Consider the following 20,269-nt stretch of genomic DNA (forward strand, 5'->3'; position numbering starts at 1 on the left):
AACAATAATCACCATTACGACTACCACCGCTATCATCACACGAGGAGATAACGGTTACACTATTTTTAATAATCTCTAGTAGAAGGCTATGCCTGCCGTGTGAGATGAGCAAAGCAATCAGAGAGAGGATGTGGGGGCAGTAACCCCTAGTATTTTATTGTATAAGCATTTAAAATATGCCCCTTGTGTTGCAATTTTAATTTGATAAAGTTAAATATGATTCATGACCGGCGATAATGGAGGTGATTTAAGGAGAAGTACAACGAGGTAAAGGGGTAGCACTATTCGAGGCGCTAAAACCGTGTTCGGTTCGCTTCCCTATCAGAAAATTGAACAACTTGTAAATGAGACTTCCACCTTTGAAGAGGTAAAATTCCTCTTAGCCTACGTGAAAAATAGTTCAATATGGTTTGTCACCTCCATCGGAATCCTCTCAATTTCTCTGAGAATAGTATTACTCTCGAAGATTTTCAGTTGGAGTCATTTCTAATTTTATCCAGCGTAGTCTTTCTATGGGCCCAACCTAACATTCTCATCTCAGCTTCAAGGACTTTTTGTTCGTCCGTTTTCTTTCCACCCCAGTATTCAGAAAATAATGTTTCTCTTAATATGTTGCCTTCCATATCATTTATTATAATTTGTGCACTAACAACTATTTTTAAAACTTGTTTCAAAGGCAAGAACCTGGAGCATGTTGTTCACTACCTTCAATAATTTCATGCAAATATGTAAAATAGATTTTCCCTGGTCTTCCCTTTGGTCTTTTTCTTTGGACAGTAAGATAGACGTATTTTCTGGCAGTTCTTTTCGCTCTTCATTCTTACAATGTGCCCATACCACAGAAGTCTACACTTCTTTATTGTACTGGTAATAGGGACCTCAATGTCAGCTCAATGATATCTGAGAACTGGTACAAAGTAGACGAGGTAGAGGGTTGTATTCGATTTTTTTGTTGTAATTCTCAACCCCAGAATAGGTTTCCGACCTGATTGTAAAAGTTTGATGCTTTCTGTGTCCTGCTGAGAATTTCCTGCTTGACAGCTTTGTCAGTGTGTTTCCAAGATACTTGAAGAGAGAACCTGATTCTAATTTTGTTCCTTCCAAAACGAGGTTTGAGTTTATTACCTTCCTGTCTTTGATTTACTCACCTTCAGCTCAAATTTATTGTATACCGGTATATTGTTTCATTTAGTCAGTTTTGTCTGTACTTTAGCTTCTCATCATAACAGCACATAAGCAAATTTTCTTGATATATTTTATGATCTTGTCTATTACTACGAGGGCTGTAAATAAAGTACTGGTAAAGTAGTCCAGACACTCGCAGGAGATTGGACATTAGGATATGGGAGCGGTCAGGTAGCGCTGTTGTCGGGCATCCAGTTGGGAGTGTTGTTACTGTGTGGCTTTGAAGTGAAGAGTGTCAATTTCACCACTCTAAAGCATGCTTACGAAAGGTGATCAGCGTTCGTGGATTAAAATCGAGGTTGTCCATGGTAAGAAGGCATCAGAGTGTTGGCGAGAATGCATTACCTTACAGGATGGTTGCACGATGTGTCAAGGCATTCCGTGCGGGTCGGAATGAGATTGCACATTTACACCACCCAAGTCGGCCGTCCGTTCCTCAAGATCAGATTGACATCGTGAGTGGTCTCGTTTCTGTAGACCATCGATGGACTGTCCGGGAATTACCCATAGAGGTTGGTCTCAGTCATCGAACGGTGTGGTACATACTGACGAAATGTCTTAACATGAGGAAAACTGAGTCCCTTTGCGTTCCACGTCAACTCACCGTTGTACAGAAATAGCACCAATATGCACTGGGTAGCATCCACATGGACAGATTTCGCAACGAAGGAAACGCATTTCTGCAGCTTATTATCGCCATTGATGAGAGCGGGCACGAGCCTACGAGCCCGAATAAAAGCGTCAATCGAATGAATGGCGTCACCCAGGTTCGCCATGTCCACAGAAATGTCGACAGGAACCCACTCGGGTGAAGCTAATGCATATTGAGGCATACGACTACGAGGGTGTTATTCCTACGCATGCTGTGCCTAAGGGACGGACTGTCAACAGTGACTACTATTGCCGATTTCTGGAGCGACATCTGCGTCCGGCTATGCGACGCAAACGTCCACCTTCATTGCGAGACGATTGCCCTATCCTGTTGCATGACAACGCATGTTGTTATTTTGCAAACAATGTCAAGTTCTTATTGCAACGGTGGCACAGTGAGGTCTTGGAACAGCCTCCGCACTCACCAGACATGAGTCCTTGTGGCTTCGACCTGTTTCCGAAATTAAAGGAACCACCTAGAGAGCGCCGATTTTCAGACGTGAAATCTGTACTCTGCGCAGTAGTGCGCTCTGCTCTGTCATAAACAAAGAACACCTTGCCAATTTCCCGATATTTGGCAAAAGGTAATAGGCTTTACGGATGACTACATTGAGGGAATGTAATTCGATTGTCCTTGTTAGTTCATCTTAATGAAATCCTCTTTTCTCTCCAATCTAGCATAGAGTGCGACGTGTTGAAAAACCGTTGCGTTCTATCAATATTGCCAATACATTTTTACAGCCCTCGTATTATCAAAAATCAGCATAAATGATAATGTGATACTTGTATATGAATGTAAATCATTTCAATACTGTACCAATGCCTGTCTTTTGTAGATGGTATCGTCCATAACGGCGTCGATGCGGTTTGACGGCGCGATAAACGTGGATCTAGCCGACTACCAGACCAATTTGGTGCCATACCCAAGGATACACTTCCCACTAACATCACTTGCTCCCATTATAAGCTCGCGGAAGAAGAATATTGGAGGAACTCCCAGCGTAGAGCAAATCACGGAGGCATGTTTCACGCCAGCCAGTAGACTAGTAGTGTGCGACCCCACCAAAGGCAAGTACATGGCGTGTTGCCTGCTCTACCGGGGAGATGTTGTGCCCAAGGATGTGAATGCTGCGATCTGTGCCATCAAACAGCGCCAACAAGTCCGCTTCGTGAACTGGTGTGCTACAGGCTTTAAGGTAAGTGCCTGCTAGGAATTCCCAAGAAGTACTGATATTGACGGATGAATCGAAGATCGAAGAAACGGTTCGATGTTCGATAGTTTATGACAATGGCAGCACAAAGGTTGTAGCATGTCATGCGCCATATACTTTATGCATAGGCATGTTTTTGTAATACTGAAGCCATTTCTTTTCAGTTTGACTCAGGCAATTTATAACTGTTAGGTTCTTCGATCTGCCGAAATTAATTTGGAGTAATAAATTTACAAACTACCTGAAAATGAAAACATATGGTAATAATATTATACTTGAAAAAGAAACAACTTAATTAAAATAGAATTACATGTTTCGTTCTTGGAAGAACATCATCAGATTCTATCAAACACTCTCAAAATTTATGTTTATTTATGTTTAAATGTTTATTGTTAGGAACTTGCAAATCTGAAATTTATCTTAATGAAATCCTCTTTTCTCTCCATTCTAGCATAACATGCGACGTGTTTAAAAACCGTTGCTCTGTCATTGGCGCGAGTCCAGCTGGCTAGCAAGTCCGTTGACCTTTCGCCACGCCACGGCCGCCGCACTGCCTAGGTCAATGCCACGAGTTATTTTACTTCTAGGTTTTTTTATTTTTAGTGCTACCCTTATTATTATTACTATTATTATTATCATCGTATTATAATATTCTTTTGTAAACTGTGCAAGGGTTCTTAATTAGCATCTAATGAGTTGGCTATTATACTGGTAATTTTTCCGTTATGCCATGTTCACTTACTTCATCTGTTTTGGAACAGTATTTGCAGTTTATTATTATTATTATTATTATTATTATTATTATTATTATTATTATTATTATTATTATTATTATCCTTTTTTAAACTAGCCTGGAAATATAGTTTTGATTACCCTATATATGTGTTGTTACAGTTTATTAATTGAGTCTCTGAAGACCGTAAAAGTAGTTAGTGGGACGTAAATCAAATAACATTATTATTATTATTATTATTATTATTATTTCTTAATTGAAATTTGAGTTCATTCAAAGCCATTCATTTAAACATAAATTACATGTCGGAAAATTAAAGAAAAAATAGCCAACCTATGAAAAGCTCATTAGACAATCCCTAAATAGTTTTGAAAAGCAATTCAAGTTACGACAGTAATATAACAATAATAACAATGAAAATGGTAGCTTAATTTGATTGTTCTCAAATGTCAAGTAAGAAACTGCAACGCCATATATATATAGGTCAAACAAAACTAAATTTCACGCCAGATTTAAAAAAAAGGACGATGATATTAAGAAACTGCAAGTACTGTTCCAAAAGAGTTGAAGTAAACGAAAATGATATAACGGAAAATTACTGGTGTAATAGGCAGCCCATTAGATGCTCACTAAGAACACTTAAACAATTTACAAAAGAATTGCAATACGATGATGATGATGATAATAATAATAATCATAATAATAACAACAATAATACTAATCATGTTAATAAGGGGAACACTAAAAATAAAACACCTAAAAGTAAAATTCAGCGTGTCATTCACTTAAACAGGGCGGGGGGCGTGGCGTGGCGGAAGGTCAACGGACTGGGTAGCCAGCTGGACTCACGCCAATGACAGATCAACAGTTTTTGAACACCTCGCATTCTATGCTTGAGTGGAGAAAAAATAGAACTTCATTAAGATAAGTTCAAAATTTCAAGTTCCTAACAATAAGTATTTAAACAGAAATACACATAAATGTTTATTTATTTTTTAAATAATTTAGTGTGATTTGAAAGAATCTGATGATGTTCTTTCAGCAATGAAACATGTTATTCTATTTTAATTAAGTTCTTTTTCAAGTTTTTCATGTTTTTCAGGCAGTTTATAAATTTATTACTCAAAATTAAATTAATTAATTTTGACCTATGCTGACGACATGGTCTTAATGGCAGATTGTGCCGAAAGCCTGCAGTCTAATATGTTGGAACTTGAAAAGAGGTGCAATTAGTATGGTATGAAAATTAGCCTTTCGAAGACCAAATTGATGTTAGTAGGTAAGAAATTCAACAGAATTGAATGCCAGATTGGTGATACAAAGCTGGAACAGGTCGATAATCAGTGGCGGCTCGTGAAAAAATCGTCTTACGTGCTACAAAAAACAAGCTAAATACGCTGTTTTAAATCTGCATATTGCCATGATGAACAACGCATACTTCAAACTTGGTAATAATAATAATAATAATAATAATAATAATAATAATAATAATAATAATAATAATAATAATAATAATAATACGACTTTTCTCACAATTTATAACTCAGAACAAACAAAAACAAGATTATTTGGAAGCAGATGAATTATTCGACAACTGTCTACGAGATAAATAATTCATTCGAGAAATATTGTTTCTACTAACCTAATGGCGCAACTTACATCAGTGCAAATAAAATCGTGGGAATATAGATCCCCACTAAGAACACTAATTTAATTTCACTTTATATGCACTGCAGTGGATAAATAATTTGATAAATCTCCGTATAAACTTTAGCACTAACACAATGACAAAAAACACGCACCAGTAATATAACCGCGAGATTAAAAACCTCACAAAGCATCTGAAAGAGCTGCCAACTGATTCATTGAGACCTCCCCTATTACCAGAGTAAATGTCCGGCTCCATGACTAAATGGTTAGCGCGCTGGCCTTTGGTCACAGGGATCCCGGGTTCGATTTCCGGCAGGGTCTGGAATTTTAACCATCATTGGGTGTATGTGTTGTCTTCATCATCATTTCATCCTCATCAAGAATAGCAGGTCGCCTACGGGAGTCAAATCAAAAGACCTGCATCTGGCGAGTCGAACATGTCCTCGGATACTTCCGGCACTAAAAGCCATACGCTATTTCATTTCACCAGAGTAAATTACATTGTAATGCGGGATAACATTTAGGGTCAGTCAAAGATTCTTTGACTCACCTACGAATTCCGTATTTTTGATACAAAAGGAAGATGGATATTTGAATAAGCATGTGTGAGATAGATTGCCTCCACTTACGCTTTACTTTCGAGCCCAGACGATGCTACTCTCTAGTGGCAGACTCGCTTACCACGTTCAACATCAAGGTAGCAGGAGACATCGAGTACTTCTACCCCCTTGCGGGAGAGGAAGTAACTATAGACGGGATCAGTGAAAGTTGATCCCGGTTTATGGTATACTTCGCCGGCTAGGGGGAGTGTTGCAAGCTTGGCTGCGCCTGCGTATTGCTTCCGTCAGGCTACAGGCAAGGGCTCACTTCACATGAGCACGAGCCTTGTTCCCCGGGAGAACGGCGCTAGGTGTTCGACAGATCTCGTCCTGATTTTCACAAAACACAAATTCATATCGTACTCAAAACAACGAAAAGGCACCAGGATAATTGTACTGTACATAAATAATATTCCTTACAGTTCCAAGCTACGTGCTGGAGCCCGGTAGCACGTACTGACCGGCCGCCACTGTCGATAATTTTAAGTAATTAGATTGTGTGTTGTCCCGGAATGGTAATATATTATTATTAAATGAAAAGCGCACAATGTGCAAAAACAGTTTTTGTACAGATGGTCAACTGTGCTAATGCCATTCTTATTATTGAGGTTGTCCTCATTTTGCAGTTTTGTGCATGGTACCTTTCACAATAATCGTTGCACAGGTTACATATACAGTCTTCGTTCGGCTGGTGGAAGTTTTTGGTTTGGCAGAATCTGTGGTGAAATCCATGAGTGGCGTAACGTGTAATTGCGTGCCGTTGCTCGTAATTTGCTTGCTTCCACTCTTCCGTCATTATGGCGTCCGTGGAATAGAAGTCCGACCAAATGGCATTTCTTTTCTCGTTTAAAGTTTGGCGTGCATTCTCGTAGGGCTTGGTGTTTGGTAGACAAAACTGTGTTTTGATATCGTCAATGAAGTAGTCCTCTTTGGTTAGAACATATGTTAACCTTGAAGGGGCTGACTTCCCAATGCCTAGAATTCTCTTGAGATATCGGGCCTTGACTTTTTATATTGTCATCAGGTCGCTGAGTGTGAGTTTTTCCCAGGTGATGCTAATCCCATAGGTTGCTATTGGTGATATGGCTGTCCTGAACAGTAGCATTGCTGTACCCAATGATATTTGTTGAGGTTGTTGAATGTTGTGGATGGCTTTTATTGCTGCGGCTGCTCTTTCTTTGGCGTGGATATTGTAGGATGTTAGAGTAGTTTGGAAGGTGACTCCAAGGTACTTGAATTTCGGCACTACTTCTAGAGGTTTGTTGTGCATGGTTATTGCATTTTTAGGTGCATGTTTTCCTCCTTTCCTAAAGGTCATTTGTTTAGTTTTGTAGTGGTTTATTTGCAAACCGTAGTAAGCGAGATTGAATCAAGGTGTAGTAAAGCTAATGCAGCGAGCTCGCAGTTGCGATCAACAGTATTCCGTAAGAAGGAAGTCAGCTCCCAGACGAAACTATCTTTACATCGGGTGTTTTCAGACCAACTTTGATTTACGGGAGCGAAAGCTGGGTGGACTCAGGATTTCTTATTCATAAGTTTGAAGTAACAGACATGAAAGTAGCGAGAATGATAGCTGGTACAAACAGGTGGGAACAATGGCAGGAGGGTACTCGGAATGAGGAGATAAAGGCTAAGTTAGGAATGAACTCGATGGATGAAGCTGTACGCATAAACCGGCTTCGTTGGTGGGGTCATGTAAGGCGAATGGAAGAGGATAGGTTACCCAGGAGAATAATGGACTCTGTTATGGAGGGTAAGAGAAGTAGAGGGAGACCAAGTCGACGATGGTTAGACTCAGTTTCTAACGATTTAAAAATAAGATGTAGGCCTACAGAACTAAATGAGGCCACAGCACTACATGCAAATAGAGGATTGTGGCGACGTTTGGGAAATTCACGGTGTCTTGCAGTCTGAACGCTGAAAGGTATAATGGTCTATAATGGTTATGTATGTATGTATGTATGTATGTATGTATGTATGTATGTATGTATGTATGTATGTATGTATGTATGTATGTATGTATGTATTAATTTTGGCAGAATGAAGAACCTAACAGTCATAAAAAATATAAAATCCGTAGCACGTGCCATATTTTAAGGACTTTTTTCCCATCTTAGGAACGGTGCGGTTTGCGCTGACACACGAGCAATGTCAGTTTGGGTTCGCTGGAGTCGACAGATTCTTGTTACCAGCAACACCCGTCGGAACAATCGATCCATTACCTTCTAGCCAGGTTGTGTCATTCCAGCACCAGAATCGCCTTCGCATGGTTTCCGATCCAGACGAGAATAGAGGGGAAACGGATATCAAGATGCGAAACAGGCGGTGGATGCGCCTATTTTGGATATTTGTTCTTGCTAACGCCAAGCCACCTGGCTCCTTAATAGCAAGTTACCCGAACCTCCAACTAGCTCAGGGCAATTCAGAGGATGGTTACAGACTGGTTGAGGATAGGCCATTTAGGATCCATACACACTCTTACCTCCTAAGGAGAGGAGACTTTCCATTACGTTCATTGTCTTCCTAGCTTTTGTTCAGCTGCAGGGTCAACTATTTGGCTCTGTCCTGTACAGTTTTAAGATCTAGATGAACGGAGCGCATTGCTTCCTGTATCCTATCGATCCATAACTATTTGAGCCGAATGCGTGATCGATTTCCAGATGGGGTGATATTTAGTAGACTACTGTAAGATATGGCCATACCACTTGAAGCGGGCCTTATGCAGTTTGTCCACATTTGGAGCAACACCCTCGATTTTATGGATGATGGAAATTACTTTTGTGACATAGTCCATGCGGGTCAGGCCAAGTGAGCAGCGAAGCACGTGCATATCTATGTTATGCATCTTTCGTTCATGTTTGATTGCCGCTGACCAGCCTTCAGAGCCGAACAGAGTGACTGATCAGTGAGTGGGTATCCGGCAATCATAGAGAACTCAGTAGTTTTCTGCCGCATTAACTCGTGCCACCGTCATCACTATCTAAAGAACTCTCCAGTATGTTCATGAGTTGAATTCACCGTGACCCACTTTCTCATCAAGTACGTGGATCTCCGTGAACTTCGATCAAAACTCAATCTGTTGGAAACATTCGTTAATATATTAGGTGATGACGAGTTTATTGCTGATCTCATCAGATTTATGAATGAGTCGGACTGAGGGGCTCAAGACTGTAGAAAAACCACAGTGCTAGAATGTTGTCCCACATGAATTCTTATGCATGCCACACTGACATATTTGAACACCTTCAAATACCAACCGGACTGATACTGTGATATTTCTTTATGTTGTACTCTAGGTGGGCATCAACTACCAGCCGCCGTCTGTACATCCAGACAGCGACTTTGATGCGACGCCACGGGCTGCCACCATGATCTTCAACACAACGGCCATCTCGGACGCTATACACCGTCTTAATAGGCAGTTTGGACTCATGTTTAGCAAAAAGGCTTTCGTGCACTGGTACGTCAGTGAGGGAATGGAGGAAGCGGAGTTTCTTGACGCTCGTGAGGACGTGCTCAGTCTTGAGATGGACTACAAGCAAGTGGCATCAGACAGCAATGAAGCCATTAAACCGCATGAATTCTGAATTATCGGGCGAAAGAGCAGTGATGGTCACTGAAAGAAGCCAAGTTCCGCTTATGGAACTTTTTAAAGATAGGTGAGTCCTTGCGGGAAATGAAAAGACTGTGCAAAGACCAGGCAAGATCGACGAATTCTAGAGGCTACCTCAGGCCAAGAATATTTCTGCGAAAAGTATCAAGAAAGTAGGCTACGACGTGTAGATCTAAGACCGAATATTACGCATGTAAATCAAGTGTGTTCAGGAAAGAATGTTTTGACTGGTTAGTCCTGAAGCCGTCTGCAGGCCAAGATTGGTAATAAACATGTTTGAATTTCTTGGGTTATGTCAAGTAAAGATTATTTCATTAAGTGTTGTTGAGAATTGTATTTGTTAACTGCCATATTCAGAATTCAAGCAAGAGGTTTTCAAATTTCAAATCAAGCCCCACCGAAGAATATTTATAGTAAGGAAATATATTTTGTACAGTGTATTGTATTGACAAGAAATGAACTATATGAGCTCAAGTAAGGCTCTGTGTTTATATGTATGATCTGTTGTATAAAGGAGAGATATCAAGAAGTCAGAATATACTTTTCGAGTTGTTTTAAATGAGTTGTACTATTTTTTTAATTATTGGGGATAGCGTTAAATGAACTGGTAAGTCACGCCGCAAAGTAAACAATAAAATACCACATAGACCTGTAGATATGCCTGCTAGGGATTTTAAATCGGCTACGCCGATCTATCTTGGCTTCCTGGAAGGCGTAGTTGCTAGCTATTTGAACTCCCAACAAACTGAGGGCGATGAGGAAGAAGACTGCTCGTTAGCGTTCACGGAAATAGGCCGCAGTTCTCTGCAGGTTAAGGATAGGTCATAGAAGATACACCTCCTAATGAGAGAAACCTACCACCACCTGTGTCTTCATGTGGTGCTGATTTCTCTGTGCCCTCATTACTTTACTGAGTGCGTTTCGAAATAAATAAATAAATAAATAAATAAATAAATAAATAAATAAATAAATAAATAAATAAATAAATAAATAAATAAATAAATAAATAAATAAATAAATAAATAAATAAATAAATAAGTAAATAAATAAATAAATAAATAAATAAATAAATAAATAGACCGGATCCCAAAGCACCACATAACTATTTTAATAGGAGACTTTAACGCCCAGATTGGCAAAGAGAGAATATTCAAAAACATAGTTGGAGATTACCCAGCCCACAAGAGGACCAACAGGAATGGAGAAAGGCTGAATGACCTGTGCAGAAATTACAACTTAGTCCTTAAATCTACAACTTCCTACTTCTACTTCCTAGGAAAGCCATGACTTGGAGATGCCCTAACCCAATGCTTGGGGAATTCCAACTGGACCACGTAGCCATCAGTAGAAGCAACAGCAAATAATTGCTGAATGTCAAAGTATTGAGAAGTGCAAACATTGAGTCTGACCACTATCTTTCTTTGATCAAAACCAATGCCATTCCTCTTGAAAGAAACAGAGAAAACCACTGCATAAATTCGCAAATTCCGAGGTTCAATCCAGCCAAGCTGAAAGATAACAATAACTTCACCGAGACCCTGGCTAAAAACGAAGACTAAAAAGATTGGCCCCAAGTACAGAAGGCACTAATAGACGCAGTGACAGCCACCTCCCGGCGGTCAGAAAGAACAAACATCCATGCTGGACAACTATTTGTGACAAAACAATAGAAGAAAGAAAGCAAGCATGGCTAAAATGGAACCGTAACAAAAGTCTGGATAACCATAAAAACTTCTTAGAAGCTAGGAAAACTGCTACAAAATTATCAGAAACACCAAGAGGCAGTACAATAAAGATATCATTGAACAAGCAGAGAGGGATTTTCAAAGAAAAAACACTGGAGACTTCTACCAAACCTTTAAATCTCAAATAACACCCTACTCAGCCCCTACACATCACCTTCGGGGAGCTGACGGAAAGCTGAAAATGAACAATGAAGAGTGCACCACAGTTCTAGCAGAGTAGTTCAACAACCTTCTCAATTCAAAGGAGCCCAAGGAGAAATTGCATTTGGAACCTCAGACTGTTACTAAGTCGAACTCTCTCCCACCAACAAAGGGAGAGGTCCAGAAAGCCGTTTCAGAATTGAAATGTAACAAAGCAGCGGGCGAGGATGGAATCATAGCAGAGTTCTGGAAATACGCTGATGAGGAGTCAATCCAAAGTATTTATGAAATCATATCTAGTATCTGGGTGACCGAAGCGTTACCTAGCAACTGGACCTCAGCTATCATCCACCCGTTACATAAAAAAGGCGACAAATCAGGTCTCATCAGCTACAGAGGGATTTCCTTTGTATCAGTGACGAACAAGATACTCTCCAAAGTATTACTCACAAGAGTAGGGGCTCAACTAGACTCCTGCATCGGAGAGTACCAGGCTGGGTCTCGCAAGTCAAGGTCATGGGCCGAACAAATCCTGAACCTCAAAACCATCATCACCTACAGAAACTTAAGCACCTCACCCTACGTGGCAACATTTGTTGACTTTCAGAAGGCCTACGATTCAGTAGATAGAGAGTCACTCTTCCAGGCACTTGCTAAACTGGGACTAGATAAGAAAACCTTGAATCTAGTGAAAGCAACTCTTACCAACACTACAGCCAGAATCAAATTCAGAGGGGAACTGTCCCAGAGCTTTGAGATCAAAACAGGTGTTAGACAAGGGGATGGCCTATCTCCAATCCCCTAACTGCCTACTATAAAAAGCCATTCGTGAGTGGACGAAAATGCTAAAGGATGACTCTTGATTGAGAATAGGCTTCAAGAAAGACAAGTTAACTGTCAACTGTTTAGCCTTCGCAGATGACCTTACACTCCTGGCATCCAGTGTGGAGGAAGCTATCCATCAACTATCCTCTCTCGACCACATAGCAGCTAAAGTAGGGTTGAAGATCCCCATCAACGAAACACAGTTTATCACCAACATCAAAGATGCACCCAAATCAATCCCACTGGGGGATAAAACAGTACAAAGGACTAACTCCTTCAAATACCTAGCAGAATGGATAACCCCAAACATGAATGAAGATCAGGCCATGAACAGCAGATGCATCAAATTGGAAAGCGCCTACCACCTATGTAAGAGTATGTACAAATCCAAATCCCTCTCCCATAACCTCAAAATCAGGCATTACACTACTGTAGTGAGACCGTCAGTACTATACGCATCAGAATGCCTAAACATGGTAAGAAAAGGGCAACTTAGAAAACTGGAGCTGAAGGAAAGGAAGATCCTGAGAAAAATCATGGGCCTTATTAAAGAAGAAGGCAAGTACAGAATCAGGCACAACAACGAACTGTACCATCAATTGGAGAGCATTACAACATATACAAAGGGCACTAGGAAAGTTTTGCAATACGCAAAAACGGTTGCCTGGACACCCCTGTTATGGTTAGGGATTAAAAGAGGGGTGAAAACCGGTCTAGAAGACGGCAAGGCGCTACCTTCACACCAGCTGTTGACAAGCAGTGGGACTGAAAGCAAGTTAAGATGTCAGTTTGGTCTACAGGCGAGTATCGCACAATTATCCTCTATAATTTTTCTCGTGTATTAACTGTTGACCAGTGCCTGGGGGAAATGACTCTTGTGTTGGGGAAAAGCTGTCCACATCGGACAATTTTCCGCTGGTACAAAGTGTTCCAGAGGGGAAATTTTGGGGTTGAAGACCGTATAAATCAGTGACTGAGGAAAACACTGAAGCTGTGAGGAAAATGTTGCAGTGAGAGAGGCGGTTGACATATCGGCAGGTAGAAGAGACCCTCCACATCCCTGCACCAGCTATTCATTCAATTCTACTTGACCATATCCATGTTAGAAAGGTGTGTTCCCTTTGAGTGCCCCATTCACTTTTAGAGGAACAAAGGGCACATCGAGTAAAATGGTGCCAAAAAATTCTAAAACAGTCTGAAAATGGGACTTCGCGTAACGTCAATAGCATCGTTACAGGAGACGAAACTTGGCTTTATTATTACGACGTCCCAACAAAATCCCAGAACAAGGTGTGGCTGTTTGAAAATGAGGGTACTCGTGTGACTGGGCGAGAGTTAAGTTCAGTGAAGAAAAGGATGATTGCATTATTCTTCACTAAACGGGGCATCCTGACTCGGGTTGTGCTAGAAACACAAAGGACTGTTACTGCAAAGTGGTACAGGAGACTTGTCTGCCTCAGGTCATCCAGGCTCTCAAGCAGCTCCGTCGAAGGTCACGGCTCGACACTTGGCTCTTGCATCACAACAATGCTCCAGCACATCTTGCTAATGTAACAATGGATTTTCTTGCCAGATCAGGGTTGACTGTGCTTGATCACCCTCCATACAGTTCTCATCTTGCCCCATGTGACTTCGCACTCTTCCCAGAAGTGAAGATGAAGCTGAAAGGGTGACGTTTTACATCCGACGAGGAGCTTCTGGCAGCATGGGATCAAGAGTGTGAAAATGTAACCGAAGTAAAGTGGCAGAGTTGGTTCAGTGACTGGTTTCGACGTATGGAGAAGCGTATTGAGTGTGGTGGAAATTATTTTGAAAAAGTCTAAAGCGTTCAGTCACATTGCAAAACTTTCCTAGTGCCTTTTTTATGAGGAAGAGGAGATTGAACTTCTATGGTCATGTCATAAGAATGGACAATCAGAGGCTCATCTCCAGAATCGTCCACACCATGTCTAGAGGGAAAGTGACTAATGCCAAGTGGGCAAGACTCATCAGAAAAGACCTTCAAGAACTGGACATTGCTCCCAGTGAAATTTATGACAGGAATAAGTACAGAACGTTGATCAGAACATCAAACTCTCTCCAGTCACTAACAGAAAAAAAACAGTACCTGTGAAATGGACTCAGGAGCGAAAAGACATTCACAGTGCAAGAATGAAGGAGTACTGGTCAAAGAAGAAAGCTGCTAGAGATAAGAACCACGTGGTCCATAGCAGGCCCAAACGGAACTAAACATATAAATAAATATGAAATTGAAATTACTAAACAAAGGACTTGCGAATACGCCGTCACATTCACAAAGAAATGTTCAAAAACTAAAGAAGAACATGAGTACTTTAGTGTCTGACGAAGTTAAACGAATATTGAGGAAAATATTTTCAGCCAGCCAAATAAGACGTCTGTTAAATGGATCTAAACGAGTTCAGTGGAATAAGGAGGACGTTTGCCGTTCCTTTCGCTGTCGGTCAGACATATTGCAAGACGTTCTACTTCTGATGAAAATGCAAGCTGAAAGTCTGAGCGACAAAGAACGAATCTGCGTTGTATCATTCGATGAAATGACCATCGATAGCAGAATTTGTTATGACCAAGAACAAGACAGAATTGTAGGCCCACATAGCGATGTTCTTGTTGTTATGGTACGAGGGTTGTTTGCATTTTTGAAACAACCTGTCTACTTTGATTTTGACGTATAAATGACAGCTACGCTTCTGAAAGGAATAATATTGTCCTTGGAGTGCGTCTCGTACAATGTTGTATCTACTGGTGGCAGACATGGGAGCCAAGAATGCGTCTGTGTGGAAAGTTCTTGAGGTAACATACCTAAACCCTTGTTTTCCTAATCCTCACAATGCGAGCAGAAATGTGTGGGTGTTTGCTGACGTACCTTATTTATTTAACTTAATGAGTAATCACTTCTTGGACAAAGGTATTGTACTACCTTGCTAAAAAAACCAGCAACGAAAAATGTAATAAAAAATTATTGGTACTGGATAGTGGTGAATTTAAAATGTGTCCTAAGCTTTCTCAGCAACATATTAATGTGGTAGGCTGGGAGCGAGCAGCGTGTACGATTAGCAGCTGAGTTGTTTCCTAACACAACAGCACAGACTATCCGGTACTTGATGCCAGACCAAGAACATGTTAGTGCATTCATAAGCTTGCCGATGACACACTAGACATTTTTAATTCTAGAAAACCTGAGAGTGACAAGCCACTTGCATGCGGGTTTGGCATTTGTCGCAATAAACAGGAGAAATGCTTCACAGAATTTTATGAGTGTTGTGGGAACATGCGTGATGGCTCTGCGAAACATATGCTTCCCTTTCAAAAAGGATTTTTGAAAAGTATCCGTTCCCTGCTCGGCCTTTTCAAAGACATGGAATCTTTCGGTGTTACGCGTAAATACATTCTCACAGCACGTTTAAATCAAGATTGCCTGGAAAATGTATTTTTGCGCCTAAGAGGTCTTGGATATTTTTACGATCATCCTTCTCCACTTGGTGTCAAAATCGGATGAGATTGTTGTTGTTAGGATCCAAATCCTGCGATATTCCTCTTTCCAGTGTGTCACCTGTAGCCCCTGCCGAAGGAGGAAAATTTGTTACGTCGGCTATGTTTGGCAGCATCCTCCCGAATATGACTGAAGCTCTAGCGATGACTGAGGGTGACAAGGATATTAATGGCATTGAACCGCCAGCTGTTGATAGTGATAATCCATCCTTACAAGACGATACCGACTGTAGTGTAGAGGGATTCATATACGTTGCGGGGTTCATCGCACATCGCTGCCGAAAATTTGACAGGTCCTTGGCCACGCCTACATGACAGTAGTTGACACCACCCGATGACCAAAGTCTGGGGTGGGTGCACATGCTGTCTCGTTGAGGCTTGCTCGTCCCTTCCGATGACTTCATGGAAATGATAACTAAATTCGAACTGATATTTGCTGAAGTTCACAAACGAACAGAACTGAACAGGGAACCAGACGTTGTGAACAATTTATGTTTGTGAAGCTGAAAAGCCGTTTTCCTGATGTTCACCCCCAAGAATTGAAAACATATTCTAAGATCCGAACCTTGCTCCGTTTACGTTGGTTGGCTACAAAACAGAAATCCAAAGAAATAGAGGCTGCCCATAAGCGAAAAGCGAGAATGTGGCATTTATCAACAAAGTAAGTGTTTTCAAGGTCAATAAATGTTCGTGACCGTTGTATTTGTTGTTTTAAACTCCATGTGCAAAGCCACGGGACCGTTGCCTTTTACGCAGAACTCGGAAAATAACTTATTTCATACCCTGTCTCGCTTTCATCGAGGTTGCTGCACAGAATCAAAAAGTAGTGGACCAGGTAATCTACCGAGATTTGATTATTACTCCATTCGTGCAGGATTTGTGCCGTTTTTGTCGCGCGGGAAACTTACCCCTCCAACGACCAATGGATGTGGCTACAGTCCACACCGCTGGGGAGTCACTTATCCTTCTGCAACGACACTTTGGAGATCGCTTAATTCTTCGTGGAACTCCATTTCCGTACCCTTCCCCGGATCTCACCACCCCAGATGCCTATATAAGGGACATGTTGTCTGTCCTTAATCCATCTGCACACCTTCTTCTGCTCAAGATTATTCCAAGGTTTTTCCACTGAAGCTCAACTTCTAGGATTCCGGCAAAATATAGCAGGTATCTTAGATTCAAGAGGTCAAATGGACTGTACCGCGATTGACCTATTTAAGGCATTTTCTGGGGTAGATCATAGGAGACTACTGGCAAAAATGAGGACTATTGGACTAGATAAGAGAGTGAATGAATGTGTGGCTATATTTGTAGAAAACAGATCTCAGGTAATTAGAGTAGGTGAAGCTTTACCTGACCCTGTAATAATTAAGAGGGGAATTCCTTATGGCAGTATTATTGGACCTTAATGTTTCCTGATATATGTATAAATGATATGAGTAAAGAAGTAGAATCAGAGATAAGGCTTTTTGCGGATGATGTTGCTCTGTATAGAGTAATAAATGTTACAAGATTGTGAGCAACTACAAAATGACCTCGATAATGTTGTGAGATGGACAGTAGGCAATGATATGATGATAAACGGGGTTAAAAGTCAGGTTGTGAGTTTCACAAATAGGAAAAAGTCCCTCACGACGGTTTTTCATGGTTTACTGTTTACACCCCAGGCAAATGCTAATTCAGGTCACAGCCATTACCTTCCCAGTCCTGGCCATTTCCCATCCTTGTGTCACCCTAAATACAGATCAGTAGTGATTTATTGATGATAACATTGTCACTTCACGTTCAATGCCTTGATTTCCGCCTGCAGGTACGTCATTCGGCGTAATTCGTAACCAATAAAAACTTATAAACGTAGGGTGGCTAAGTATATATCGGCCATCCTATAAGAGGTTAACTTCATCCCTTACCAAGTATTTTGAATTTAAGTCATTCGTGGAGAATGTTTTGCTTTACTTTTTCAAAGTCCATGGTAAAACACAAAAGATGGTTTTCAAAATGCTGTGCCAAAGTGTTGATCCCATTTACTCCTAAAATTTTCTAGTTCCTCCCCTTCTATCCAGGTAAAAGTATCATATAACCTGATGAGCATTTCAATGTTATGTTCACTCTTGAAAAACATTTCCTCTAGGTGTAACTTCTACAGTTACAGTTACTTATCACAACCAAATTTTAAACACGCAAAATTTGAAGTTTACTAGTTAATTTGTTGCAAAGTTATTAACAATTAATATGAGGTGTTTATGTGTTACATTGAAAATGCTCCTTGTGGCAAGCGTTTCATTATTTTTGGGTTATAATTTGACAGACTTGTCAAAAATATTCATATACTGAATAATAACTCTGGGTTTTGCAGTCAAGTATAAACTATTCTCAATTTTTCATTTATACAATAGACAAAACTCCAGTTTTGGTGCTATTTTAGGAACAAATATATGAAGGTAATATACAACTGGTAATAAAATCCGGAGCTACTTTTAATTCCTGTACATACTGAAACTTCATAAAAAAAATTCAGGTGAATCTGATAAGAACTCTGCCTCAAGAAACAATGTTGTACATGGCAATGAGCGGATAATATTTTAAGCTATAAAAATGCAATTGGAAATTTGAAGGAACATACTTGCATTAAAACTGCTCTGGACTGTAAGTTACTCCCTCAGACTTATGTCTCCTCTTACGCACAGCCTAGACCTATTACACGATAAATATATTCCAGCGGGATTATTTAAATGGTAGTCCGAAAGAACTTGGAAGCCAATACTGTCTGAAAATGTGACAGAAATTAGCGTATCCTTGCTCTATGCATGCCGTGCCACTAACATTTAAATCCGGCATTTAAAGCTAAAAATGGCATTAGAGCAAAACTGAAAACTGGATTTAAAAGGGGAAGAATTGGGGAATTTTTAGGTTAAAACTGAAAATTCGTTTTTTGGTAAAAATTCGTAACATTTCAGTCGCGACTTCTAGTGTTATTTTCAATTTCTATGAATACAGAAAGAGGATAGTTTATAAAAAACAAGATTAGATGAAAAATTAGTTTATTATAGAGAAAAATACACATGGGTCATCTTGAACATCCACATCATTTCGAATAATGAGATTGTATAACAGTATAAACAACAGATGTTCTTTTAATTTACAATAAAACAGGTTACATAAAAATTGGTACGTTCCATTTCACACAAGAACTGACACGAAATCACTAGCAGATCAAAGTACAAAAAGCATTTAGTATATAAGTGAACTTCAAGGAACAATAATATAGTCTGCATTTACGATAAACCGAAAATAATAATTATATAAAGCAGAGTGCCCACATTGAAATAGGCTGGTCCTACGCTAAATTGAACCAAGTAATAATTACACCAAATAAAACCTTAAAACATGTTCATCCTTATATCAGTGAGCCATGCTGTATTTGTACACAATTTCCGTAAAAGAGATTTTTGTGATATATGGTTGGCAGTACCATGCTTCACGTTCCAAAGTGAAATATTTAATGAAAGAATATGACTTGTTTTTTATTTTGTTTGTGTTTTATTCTGCGGGGCGTTTAATAATCCCAAAAGTCCTGAATGATCTCAGAAGTCTACTAAAATTCGTTACCACCAACAGATCACACCTTTACTGAAGGACTGAAAACAAGGCCAGAATGTAGTGAATTACCTTCTGTTTCCCATTAAGCTAAGATTCAGTGACGAAAATAAATTTATTTTTACAGTGCTCAGTGACTTTTAAAAACTGAATTCAGTCATTCCAAAAAATATTTTATTTTTGTTTCGTTTGATCAGTAATCATTTGTGTTACTTTTTACATTGATAGAAGTACGACATCAATATACAACTCTTACTACAACTGTAAATATGGAAATTTAAATGCACATTTACTACTCAGAAATGTACAAGTTGTGTGTACTGTATTGCATCATAATGTGTGAATGATAAATATTTTCAAGGTCATTAATACATTAATTATAAAATACTTAAAATCAAACATAATTTTATAATTATTAGCGAAGTTCTATTGTATGCAAAAGGTAAGTAAATCCTTATTCTACAATCCCAGTCATAAAACGGATTTACAGACATGGTGTTTCAAAAATACACTCCATTAATTCAGGGTTCGATTCCTCTCATGTACAGAAGGAAGTGTAAACATACATGGGTCCTGAAAGGTTTACTTTCTTGGCCACCATTATTACCTGATCTAAACCAGGGCACTTCAATGCAGAATATTAAGGGTCTTTCAAACAATACCTATGTACACCGCCGGGCATATACGATCGTGTTCACAATTTCATGCGGCGACGAGCACAAGCCTGCAATATGGCAGAAGTGGGCATTTTGAACAACTTCTTTAAGGTAATGACCTGAGTACCTTAGTACATGCAAGCCAGCCCACAA

The 20,269-nt window shown here is 39.9% G+C and overlaps 1 protein-coding gene across 2 annotated transcripts in view; it reads left to right on the plus strand.

The window, feature by feature from the left end:
- LOC136884442 (tubulin alpha chain) overlaps nucleotides 1–10,170 on the plus strand; it is a 57,082-nt gene extending 46,912 nt beyond the window's left edge. For both annotated transcript variants that reach the window (XM_067156609.2, XM_067156608.2), the window contains 2 exons: nucleotides 2,673–3,032; nucleotides 9,326–10,170. In XM_067156609.2, coding sequence (XP_067012710.1) covers nucleotides 2,673–3,032; nucleotides 9,326–9,616 — 651 coding nt within the window. In that variant the 3' untranslated portion in view covers nucleotides 9,617–10,170. The remainder of the gene's footprint in view (nucleotides 1–2,672; nucleotides 3,033–9,325) is intronic.
- The last annotated feature ends 10,099 nt before the right edge of the window (nucleotides 10,171–20,269 follow it).

This window comes from Anabrus simplex, chromosome 12, assembly GCF_040414725.1.
Source record: "Anabrus simplex isolate iqAnaSimp1 chromosome 12, ASM4041472v1, whole genome shotgun sequence".
Lineage (NCBI taxonomy): Eukaryota > Metazoa > Arthropoda > Insecta > Orthoptera > Tettigoniidae > Anabrus > Anabrus simplex.